The following is a 12,446-nucleotide window of genomic DNA, read 5'->3' on the forward strand; positions in this document are numbered from 1 at the left end:
GTCTCATCCTGGTCAGTGGGTATGTGGATGTGGAGAAGAGGTGTCTAGCTGATTTTTCAAGGACATAATCTCCTCGGATAGAATAGTTTCGAACTGTCTTCAGCAGAGTAGGTGAGGAGTGAGAAACTCTTATAAACTACAATCTCTTCAGATCCCCTGTCTTCTCACAGGATAGCATAAGTTCGCATTCTGAACAAACCACACCAAGAACTCTTCCATATAAACACACAGATGGAGTATTGGGCATTTTTCCAAACTGGTTAAATTACCTCCAATTTTATTCGCTTGTAACAATGTACTGGCGGGTTAGGGCTTGAAGGGAAGAGTGGACGCAAGACCCGAGCGGATCATGCATAAAAGGGGTAGTGTGCTGTAGGATCTCATTAATACCCTCCTCAATAATAAGCTGAACCCAACCACTATAAACCAAAAAAACATAAACACTGTAGACTTATTCAATTGAGAAGGTAATAATTCAGATATGTTAGCACCTTTTGTAACTTACTGTTTGAAATGATTTGAATGGAGCCCCTTGCTTAGTATTCTGTGTATATTGAATAGAAAGTTAAGACTCACTAAGCTCTGAAGAGGGCGGACTGGCCGTCTGGCAGGGCTGGTCCACTTTTAGACAAGTGGGCTGGTCCACTTTTAGACAAGTGGGCTGGTCCACTTTTAGACAAGTGTGGCTGGTCTTGGTCCACTTTAGACAAGTGGGCTGGTCCACTTTTAGGCCGAAGGCTGGCTTCACTTTTAGCCAAGTGGGCTGGTCCACTTAATCAGACAACAGTGGGCTGGTCCACTAGACAAGTGGGCTGGTCCACTTTTAGACAAGTGGGCTGTTCACTTTTAGACAAGTGGGCTGGTTCACTTTTAGACAAGTGGGCTGGTCCACTTTTTAGACAAGTGGGCTGGTCACTTTTAGACACAGTGGGCTGGCTGCGTGGCTGGTCACTTTTAGCAAGTGGGCTGGTTCCACTTTTAGCCAAGTGGCTGCGTTCACTTTTAGCCAAGTGGGCTGGTCCACTTATTAGACAAGTGGGCTGGTTCACTTTTAGACAAGTGGGCTGGTTCACTTTATAGACAAGTGGGCTGGTCCACTTTTAGACAAGTGGGCTGGTCCACTTTTAGACAAGTGGGCTGGTCCACTTTTAGACAAAGTGGGCTGGTTCACTTTTAGACAAGTGGGCTGGTTCACTTTTAGACAGTGGGCTGGTTTCACTTTTAGACAAGTGGGCTGGTCCACTTTTAGACAAGTGGGCTGGTCCACTTTTAGACAAGTGCTGTCCACTTTAGCCAAGTGGGCTGGTTCACTTTGAGCAAGTGGGCTGCGTTCACTTTTAGCCAAGTGGGCTGGTTCACTTTTAGCAAGTGGGCTGGTTCACTTTAGCCAAGTGGGCTGTTCACTTTTAGCCAAGGGCTGGTTCACTTTTAGCCAAGTGGGCTGGGTTCACTTTTAGCCAAGTGGGCTGGTTCACTTTTAGCCAAGTGGGCTGGTCACTTTTAGCCAAGTGGGCTGGTTCACTTTTAGCCAAGTGGGCTGCCGTTCACTTTTTAGCCAAGTGGGCTGGTTCACTTTTAGACAAGTGGGCTGGTTCACTTTTAGCAAGTGGCTGGTCCACTTTAGACAATTGGGCTGGTTTCACTTTTAAGCCAAGTGGGCTGGGTTCACTTTTAGCGCAAGTGGGCTGGTTCACTTTTAGACAAGTGGGCTGGTCCACTTTTAGACAAGTGGGCTGGTCCCACTTTTAGACAAGTGGGCTGGTCCACTTTTAGACAAGTGGGCTGGTCCACTTTTAGACAAGTGGGCTGGTCCACTTTAGACAAGTGGGCTGTTTCACTTTATAGACAAGTGGGCTGGTTCACTTTATAGCCAAGATGGGCTGGTCCACTTTAGACAGATGAGCTCGTATCCACTTCTGAAGGGCCTGTTCTAAAGGTATGCGTTTTAACGATAAAATGAAAATCATAACGGATTCAGTGCCTGGCTCTACAAAATAAGCTGGCCACACGGAACAAAGGCCTCAAAAGACAGCGCTAGTTTAACAAATAATCAGGGCCAGGTCATATAAGAAAATTGCCACCGGGGTCGAAGTAATTGTTCCATAGCTACGGCGCCCCTGACCGAGGTCTTAGAAAAAAAGCGTTCACTAACAGACGGTTGGTCGTCCAGAAATAAGGATGGACACACAATTCAAAGACTCAAAACCGGTAACTGGTCTGAGTCCTCCACGAATATAATATGTTAATTTCCTCTGTAGGAATAATCTTAACATCGTAACCAATAAGATAAATCTTTAATTTACTTTATTCCTAAGGCGTGAGGCAAAGTAACAGTTTAAAGAGAGTTCAAGAATTTGTCAGATAACGGAGGCCTATTTGTCGGACGTTTAGCGGCAGAAGCTCCTACTAGGACGCGTGCGCCACCAGGTTGTGCAATAATCCGCAAGCTCTTTTCCCTCTGTGTTTATCAATTTATCTCGTCTTCTTGCTGCTGGCTGATGCGTGACTCGTGGCTTATGTCGACAGTTCGCTTGTTACTTCTCGGCAAGGTCGATCGATTCACACCCTTCCTACCCAGACGGGTGGTGACCGCTACGTAACTGGACTAATGTCTGGTCTATTCTTCTCGTGGTGGTATATATACTAGTCCTGGCTCTTAACTAATTCTGCCAAAACGTGCTATTCAAACCTCCAAACCGAAATGCCACCTCCACACCGTCCTCATGACATGAGCCATACCAAGCATCTTGGCCTCCTTTTCCGGATAACTTGGCCCTATGCTCAAAAACCATGAGAGACCGTGCATTGCTCTTCGAATACACATCGATTGCTGCGTGCCGGATAACCCACTCAGATGCGCAATGAGCCTCACTTTCCAACCGATGTCCGCGACCTGTCAAGCCGCCCATCATCTTCTACTGGACGTTCTTGAACCCTAGAAGCTACTCGTGGGGAACAACTTACATAGCAATACCTAGGTTACTGTGGTCTAGGCGGATTCTGTACCTCTCCTTCCCAGGGATTCACATTAAGCATCTCGGAATCCAAAAGTTAGAGGTAAGAATGTGACAATGAGACTATGTTGTTTCTAGTGAACCTATCCATCCTCTCTCAAGCTGTGCCGCGCGAGACAGGGATACAAGTTGGTGGTCTCTTCTTCGAGACAGGACTGATTAGCAAAGATAATAGAGAGAAATTGCAATTAGATATGAGCAGTGCCCATGTTGTGGAGACCCAGTGACACCAACGCACGTCCTGACTATCCTAAGTTGCCACGGCCAGACGTTGCAGTTCATCGCTTCGGCGAGACGCAGAGGAAACACAGAGCCAGATTGTGGCGTGCCGAGGAACACCACAGTGATGCAGATCGAACGTCTGGCAGCAGCACCGATCGGCATGAACCTGAGAAAGAAATATCTCCACGCAGAGAGAACCTTGATGAAACAATAGGGGCCTGAATGAGCAAAACAAAGTGTCCCCCACCTTCGGCAAATCCATGACAGACGACATTTTGAGTAGCCAATCTGCCAGCAAAGAAAAAACCATGGGGAGAAGAAAACATCCGCGCACAAATACCGGTGAGATTCGCCCGGCATGAACGTGCAGAAGGGCGTAATGCAGAACACCAGCCGAAGAACTCTACATCGCGTGCGCCCCAACGGAAGCGAGAGAGCGGAAGAGAGAAAAAGGAGAACTACCCCAAAGGTATACTCTACAACGAGAGTGTAGTCGATCCAAAGCTAGCACGCGAAAAAATACCCATATGAGAATACTAAATTTGCTCCTCTCTCCACTCCATATTTGTATCCTACAAGTTGCATTGAAAAAAGAGTACAGTTTATATAATCACCGGTTTTTGTACAATTTTTATAATTTATTCATGGTGGTTATATTAGTGCATTTGTACAATGACATATATAGAGTCACGTGTGGTGTAATTACATATATGATACAATATATCTAGAATTGTATTTAGTGTAATGAAGGCCGTAAAATTCGCAGTGAGACGAGACAAATAGCTCAGAAAAGGTACACTGGTCATGACATATTAACGAGCTGTTTCCACCCTGAAGAGCGCCCAAACGTGTGTTGTGAATTAAGTGAAACAGGTCCTGATGATTGTTCCGGAGGGCAGCATGAGATATTAATGTTGGAACTCCGGAGCTAGGGTACTGAACTGGGTAGACATTTCTGTGGTCCGAGACGTGACAGTTCTCTGCTGCAATGGGACCCTATTGGGGCTAAAAATGCCATCTCTGTCCTGTCTTACCCACAATAACCCCAATAAATGTCAATCTGTGGCCTGTTTTGGTCTAGTGTAATGCCACAGCTTCTGGAACAGATGTCATAGTGTCAGAATAGGTTGAACCAGTCTAGGCCCTTTGACACGACTCTGCCTGTCTTCTCCTCTCTCTATCTGTTATAAAAGCTGGCATTCTTACTTCCAGTGGAAAGAAACTCTTCAGAGAGCAGTCTATCTTGTCCAGGGAGGAGTGTTCTGTCTGTCCATGGGCCCTTAGGGTCAGAGAGCAGTCTATCTTGTCCAGGAGGCGTGTTCTGTCTGTCCATGGCCCTACGGGTCAGGGAGCAGCAGTTTCTAGCACCCAGTTGAGGCTCAGACACACATCAGGAAAGAGGTCCCCATGACCACTGCCGCATTCTGGTAGAAGTGCTTCCAGTAGAGTCTGATCCACATTTCAAACTGCTGTGTCCATATTATGCTTTGGAATGCTGTTTAATCCTCTTGGGTGAGGATGCTCTCTAAGTCATCTACATTTGCTCGGCAAGCCGTCTGTGCCCCCTCCATGTCATTGAACCTTGACCCATGTAATATTTAAGCTCTGAGTTTGATTGTGTCTTATGGACAGAAAATACACATTTGTTCCTAAAAATGTCCTGAAAAGACGGACATTGATGTTAAGTAATGTACCTAGACGGTTGTCAAAGGATACTGTAACTTATAAAGGTGACATTATTTGAAATGTTACTATGTACTGTACCAAGGGTTAAGAATGATTACCCCCTTCAAGTAAAGTGTTTTCATTACTTTGAAGTATAGTTTACAAATATCAGACAAAGGAGAGAATGGAGAAAAATCAACTTACTTTTCTGTCAAACAAAGGACATGGATTTGTGCAATCTCTCAAACCCCATACGTTTGCTATACGTTCATGAGCAACACACATTACATTTGTGATATTCCAATATCCCAGATTGGGCCAAAATGCATGGTAATGGAGTGGACCCAGACAGGATCAGTGAGGTTCTGTGCTGACACTGCTCTCAGAGCTGCTATCTGGTCCTCAGCATTGAAGATGGTATTACCATATTTTTCACCCTCCAGCAAGAATTGTGAGATGGAGACACAAATCACAACAATGTAGAATGAATTGTCCACTTCCAGGTGGCATTGTTCAAAGAACTGTAAAGAAGGAAACAAACTCTTGTAGTGTAACAGAATGACAGAATCCATGTTATCAAGTTAATCAACGTTTGGATATCATTAGAGTTTTCCCTGTGTCATGGTTTGTTGACTGGTCAGCTATTACAGTCATAAACACTGGCTCATGGATAGCAGGGGAGAGGTGTGGGGTTATTGCCCTTATTCATGTAGTTGATGGCTGTTATACATTATTCACCTTGATAAACCAAACACCATGAATCAGTTAGTGAAGGTTCAAAAAGATTTGACATCCTACAATTTTAAATGATGTCATTTAGCATTTTCCAAATTGACAAAAAGACAGGGAAGTAAAACCACGTACTAACTACTTGTAACACTAAACTCCAACTAAATAATCTATCAGGAACTATGCTTTGGGAAATACAGAATTATATTGCACTTTGTTAACACCAATTGGTATTAGGCTGCCATAGCCTTGCAGGTACCACATATGAAACAGGACTTAATATACAATCACTGAAGGTCTTATGATACTCATATATTCAAACAGCAAGTTTCTAGCCAAAGGCATAGACAGGGTTAATTGTAATTATACTGCAGTATGCTCTTATTGTACTATGTACAGGCTACTGGCTGTCTAATTTTGATCAACTGACCTCTGATCTTGAACTTCCTCTAGTGGAGATTTAAAATACTGGTAAATAAAACTGATTGATTGGTCTTGCTGGGGCCCCTATGCTTTCCCTCACCTAGATGCTCTGAACACTGAGTTGTGCCTTATTATTGTAATGTGATATGTGTGTCCATGACCTTAAAAGACAAATGGCAATGGCCATGCTTGCTTGATATGTTATTTAAAGTTACCAAAGGAAACCTAACCTAGTCAAGAGGGCCCAAAAAATAGTATACTTCTTCCAGAAAGACAGATTTAGGGTAATACCATTACAGGGGAAGAACTGACATGAACATTTTCAACAGAGATTTACCCATCATTTCCCTAAGCGCAAAGTCTTGATTTACCAATCAAATGAAGAGCAGGACATATCAGGTTCTCTAAACTGAGTGGACAAATTATTAGGAACACCTTCCTAATTTTGAGTTGCAGTTCTTGACACACTCAAACCGGTGTGCCTGGCACCTATTACCATACCCCGTTCAAAGGCACTTAAATCTTTTGTCTTGCCCATTCACCCTTTGAATGGCAGACACACAATCTGTGTTTTAACTGTCTCAATGCTTAAAAATTATTCTGTAACCTGTCTCCTCCACTTTATCTACACTGATTGAAGTGGATTTACAAGTGACGTCAAAAAGGGATCATAGCTTTCACCTGGATTTACCTGGTCAGTCTATGTCATGGAAAGAGCAGGTGTTCCTAATGTTTTGTGCCCTCGGTGTATATCTCCATGGGGATTGGAACTCTTGTCTTGGTCATATGCCAACCAAAAATAAATTGTTATCTTCATGTAAAAGTATATAGGAAATGTGGGAATTTTTCAAATGTTTTGGCTCCTACAAGATCTTAAAAATTATATAAAGTGATACTAAAAATAAATTATAACATTATTACATGCTATGCTACAACATATTTATTAAATACAATTTACTCAATGTGCATAAKTGGAGTCTCCCTTTYAGGTTGTTTGATTTACAATATAGGGACATAAACACAGTCTTGGTGGGTCCATGTCGATTAAAGCAGCCCCCCACACCATTCTGATTCAGAGGGGTTGGGTTAATTGTGGAAGASACATTTCAGTTGAAGACATTCAGTTGTACAACTGACTAGGTATCCCCCTTGCCCTTGCCCTTGCCCTTTCCATTTCACTATTTCTAGAAGGATCTTTCAGCAAGACAGCAGAGAGGCTTGATGAGGTTGACTGAGACAAGGGTGTGTTCAAAGAAGGAGGAGAGCAGATCCTCTTTATAAACACTCCGGCTACAGTACAGTTCTCCACCTGTCTGCTCATCAAAACCAAACAAGCCTTGGAGAGAGAGAGAGAGAGAGAGGAGGAGCCATAAAGGTAGGTTTCATTTTACTTTTACTAATGGAATATTACAAGCACTTCATCACTGTATAACATCTTACATCATGACCGATATTTTGGTGTCAAAAAGCATTATTTTAAAGTTGTTATCTAGTAAATATGCCTAGTTTGGATCACAGTGACTCGCATAATGTAATATTTATCAAGCAGAGAACTAGTCAGAAAATGTGTTTTGTTTTAAAGTGATTATGTAATGGCATGTAATACTGCAACAGCATGCCAGCTATAATTTTTWTCATATCACTTAAAACTTGATCAATGACATACGGTACTGTTTGTTTGTAATCTATATAGGTCAAGTAAAAAAAAAGGGATTCTGTCCGCAAAATGTATTGTTTTCCTTAAATAGTTAACAGAGAATTAATTTATGATCCCTAGCCAGCTTGGGTGGAATTGAACTCATATATCAGCACTTAGTCCTACATACATTTTGGCTCACACAGTCTGCAGCTAAACCCACTACAATGACACACAAGATTGTGTGTCACTTTGTCAAATATTGGCATTAATAGATTGATGCCTCATTACAATTTGAGCAGAATTTGAGCAAAAAACATGTTTTCCTGTTAAAGGTGAAAGACAAAGGTACAGTTACTCCTGATTTCACTCCAAATCGTCCAAAACAGTTTATTTTATTTCATTATAAGAATATTTAAAAGCATCACAACACCACAAACGTTTCATATTTCTTGAGGACAGAAGGGGGAGGAGAAAGGTTGAATCAAGYCRCTTCAGTCACTCTTTCCCTGTCAAATTAGTCAGAGTATCATACTCTATTTGCATAGTTAAATCCACTGGCTATTTTACATACTGTAGTTTTTACATTCATCTCGTTCATCCAGAAACAAATCAGCTGCTCAATGTTAAGGCTGTCACGAGAGACTTCTTTTCCATAACAGTTTGCATTCAATATCTCTTTCCTCAATCATAAAATCCTAATATCATCTTGTTTCTTATACATCTTTATAAAATATTTTCTAAAACAGACAAACACCTTTTTGCCCCTTCTACATCTTTTCAGTGGCTATGTGGCTCCCAACAGTGTTGGCACTGTTTCTGGGTAAGAATTGTATTCCCTTTTCCCCAACATCTTTAAACTAAAAACAGCCCATCAATTAGACCTTGTATACTGACCACACAGTATGCTGATATAGTTACCTTATTTGCTCTACTGTAACACATATCCATGTTTTTAGATCTCACTATCTATGTACAAGTTATACATGTGCAACATATACAACATACACATTACGTTTTGTGATCTTTCTTTTTACAGGATGAGAATGTTTAGACTGTTTTCTTTGCCCAGGTACAGCCCCTGACCTCTTCTTTACCCAGCAGTCCTTGGATGAGTCCTTCAGTGATACCAGAGCAGGTGAACCATGTGAGTGTACATGCTAATATGCTATATAAGACGTATCCTTCATGGTTTAGTGTAAATCAATCTAAATTGTAATATTSAGCATGGACAAGGCCATTTCTGTCACTTTTGTGCTAGTCTTTTAAATAATGTACTTGTAATCTAATTGAGAACCACATTTGCCCCTATTCAACAGCTCACTGCTCACAGGSATTCCTGGTTGACAAAGACTTTGCTGGGAACGACATTCTGAYGGTGTATGAACGGRACCRCCATCATTGCCAGCTTGCCTGCACTCAGAACCCYSRGTGTTCMTACTTCAGCTACGTGGTTAAAGAGTATAATCTATTTGAGTACTTGGGTTGCCTGTTTGGGTGGTGGTCGCACCACTTCTTTCTGTAAATAGTTGAAGGATGTGGCTAGAGAAATGTCACCTCTCTCATGGACTGACTGTGCATGAGATCAAAATGATAAACAGTATTTGTTTACAATTACATTGATTATAATTTTTTTATGTAAAACAAGAAATGACTGGGAAAGTGCATCAGTATTGTCTTGTATTTCAAAACACAGATTCCTTGCTATAAAAGCATACCTTTGGTCAACCAACTATGACAAACTATCCAGAATCATATCTGGTTACACTAGGAAGGGCTGCAGTGAAGGTTGGACCAATATAAAACCTGCTCACATATTACTTACAATTGTTAAACATGTTTTCAGCGTTCACAGTGAAGGAGTTGTAAATGAGCTCTAAATTGAGATGATGGAGTGATCTAGCACAACAACATTAGCATGAAGGAGGTTTATTGAGCTTCAAAAATTCAGCTCCTTTTAATCCAAGTAGTTTTATATTAAACATTGATGTCAGGTCGGGGTGATTCCTACCAAACCGAAACTAAAATTTCATCCATAGAGGTGTCCTTTGGAGGAAGGATTGTTGAATATAACAGTATTGTGGCATTGTACCTTGAAGCATAATTGAGAAATATCTTACTGAAGTTTGAATATTTGTGACATGTTGGCTCTATTGGCTTCCTTTAAGATCCAAGTGGACATGTTTATCGAAATTTTTTACATATTAATCAAAAATGAAAACTGAAATGTAGAGTCAAGTATATTAACACTTTGTTATGGCAAGCCTGAATAAGTTTAGAAGCAAAAATATCCTTAACAAGTCAGATAATAAGTTACATGGACTCACTCTTTGTGCAATAATATTGTTTAACATGATTTCTGAATCCCATAACGCTAAAAGTAGCAGAGATCCCAGTCTGGAACTTTGATATGGACGTAGAGTATTATTATGATTGCACCCCCTTTCCCCTTGAACAGCCTCAATTCGTTGGGACTCTACAAGGTGTCGAAAACGTTCAACAGGGATGCTGGCCCATGTTAACTCCAATGCTTCACATAGTTGTGTCAGGTTGGCTGGATGTCTTTGGGTGATAAACATTGTTGATAACATGGAAACTGTTGAGCTTGAAAAACCCGGCGCTTGCGTTCTTGACATACTCAAACAGGTGTGCCTGGCCACCTACTACCATAACCCGTTAAAGGCACTTAAATATTTGTTTTGCCCATTCACCCCTCTAAATGGCACACATAAACAATGTTTCAATTGTCTCAAGGCTAAACACCTTTTTAACTTGTCCTCCCCTCTATCTACACTGATTTGAAGTGGACTTAACAGGTGATATAATGAGGGATCATAGCTTCACCTGAATTCACCTGGGTCAGTCTATGTCATGGAAAGAGCATGTTTTTGTACACTCAGGTTATGTAACAATCCTTCCTCTAAAGGATTCATTCTATGGATTACTTATTTTAGTGAAAACTCCCCAAAAGTTCTGTATTTTTTGGTCTTAGTTTCTATGAGGAATCAGCCCGTCTTTTTGCTCTGTCACACAGGTTCAGCAGTAGAGTAAGTGTTTACTCTGGTTTAGTGAGGGAGGAGCAGGCGGAAAGCCAGAAGTTTGCAGGGGAGTATATAAGGAAACTGCCACATCTTCAATGCTGAGGACCAGATAGCAGCTCTGAGAACAGTGTCAGCACAAAGCCTCACTGACGCTGTCTGGGTCCACTCCCAATACAATGCTTTTTGTCCCAGAGTGGGCTATTGGAATCCACCAAATGCAAAGTGTGTTGTTCATAGACAAAGAGAAAAAGTATGGGGTTTGAGAGATTGCATAAATCCATGTCAATTTGTGTGCCAGAAAAGTAAGTTGATTTTGCATCCATTCTCTCCTTTGTCTGATATTTGTAAACTATTACTTCAAAGTAATGAAAACACTTTACTTGAAGGGGGTTAATCATTCTTAACACCTTGGACAGTACATAGTACATTTCAAATCATGTCACCTTTATGARGTACAGTATCCTTTGACAACCGTTTAGGTACATTTATTTAACATCAATGTCTGTCTATCAGGACATTTTTAGGACAATTGTTTATCTTCTGTCCTTAGGCACACAATCAAACAATTCCTCAGAGCTTAAATATTACATGGGTCGAGGTTTATTGACGTGGAAGAGGGCACAGACGGCTTGCCGAGCCAATGGAGATGATTTAGCAAGCATCCTCACCCAAGAGGATTACACAGCATTCCAAAGCATAACAAAGACACAGTGGTATGATATGTGGATCGGACTCTACTGGAACACTTCTACCAGAATGTGGCAGTGGTCCAATGGGGACCTCTTTCCATACTGTGTGTCTGAGCCTCAACTGGGTGCTAGTAACTGCTGCTCCCTGACCCGTAAGGGCCATGGACAGACAGAACACACCTCCCTGGACAAGATAGACTGCTCTCTGAAGAGACCGTTCCTTTGCACTGGAAGTAAGACTGCCATCTTTTATTGAACAGACAGAGAGAGGAAAATATAGGCAGAGGTTGCATCAAAGGCACTAGGCTGGACTAAAACCTTTTCTGACACTATAGACATGTGTTCCAGAGGCTGTGTCATTACCGCTAGACCAGCCAGGCCACAAGACTGCCATCTCATTGGGGATATTGGGGGATGTAATACAGGGACAGGGACTGTCACATGGGACATTGAGATGCTACATGTACCCTATTCCGGCCACCTCTCTCTCCCCAATCTCACTAGGAACAAATGAAAATGTTTGTTCATGTGGTTTCTAATATGATATAATAGTTCCATACTGGTAAACATAGAACACAGAGGCTTGCTGCTACACAGTTACAAAGTAATTTATAGTCTTTAAAGGACATTGGAAGAAAAGTGAATTATTTTTAGACAAATAAGCTGAATATCATTTGAGTGGCTGTCTGATCTTACCATTCCTGTGTCCTTCTAGAAAAGAGAATCAAGCAGACCATTGTAAGAATGTCTCTGAAATCTATCTCAGGAGCTGACCTCAATGACCCAGTGGTAAAGGAACAGATGTTGGAGCAGGTACAGTAGTCCTACATCTCCCACATCAGAAATCAACGTCATGCTCACTCATTTCACTCTTCTCATGATTATGAATAAAACTTGACATCACAAAGAATTACATTTAGGATACTCAATTAAAATGAGGGCTGCTGACATTATCTAGTTTGATCATATCTCATAGATCAGAAAGGAGTTTGCTAAGAACGGAAACTTCATCAAAGACCTGCGCTGG

General features: G+C 41.6%; 1 protein-coding gene across 1 annotated transcript in view; it reads left to right on the top strand.

The window, feature by feature from the left end:
• Positions 1-11,286: 11,286 nt before the first annotated feature.
• LOC139022936 (C-type lectin 1-like) overlaps positions 11,287-12,446 on the top strand; it is a 4,037-nt gene continuing 2,877 nt past the window's right edge. Inside the window, exons 1-3 of the mRNA XM_070434723.1 lie at positions 11,287-11,652; positions 12,135-12,232; positions 12,396-12,441. Of these exons, the coding sequence (XP_070290824.1) occupies positions 11,319-11,652; positions 12,135-12,232; positions 12,396-12,441 (478 nt within the window). The 5' untranslated portion in view covers positions 11,287-11,318. The remainder of the gene's footprint in view (positions 11,653-12,134; positions 12,233-12,395; positions 12,442-12,446) is intronic.

The sequence above is a fragment of the Salvelinus sp. IW2-2015 genome, linkage group LG24, assembly GCF_002910315.2.
Source record: "Salvelinus sp. IW2-2015 linkage group LG24, ASM291031v2, whole genome shotgun sequence".
Classification (NCBI taxonomy): domain Eukaryota; kingdom Metazoa; phylum Chordata; class Actinopteri; order Salmoniformes; family Salmonidae; genus Salvelinus; species Salvelinus sp. IW2-2015.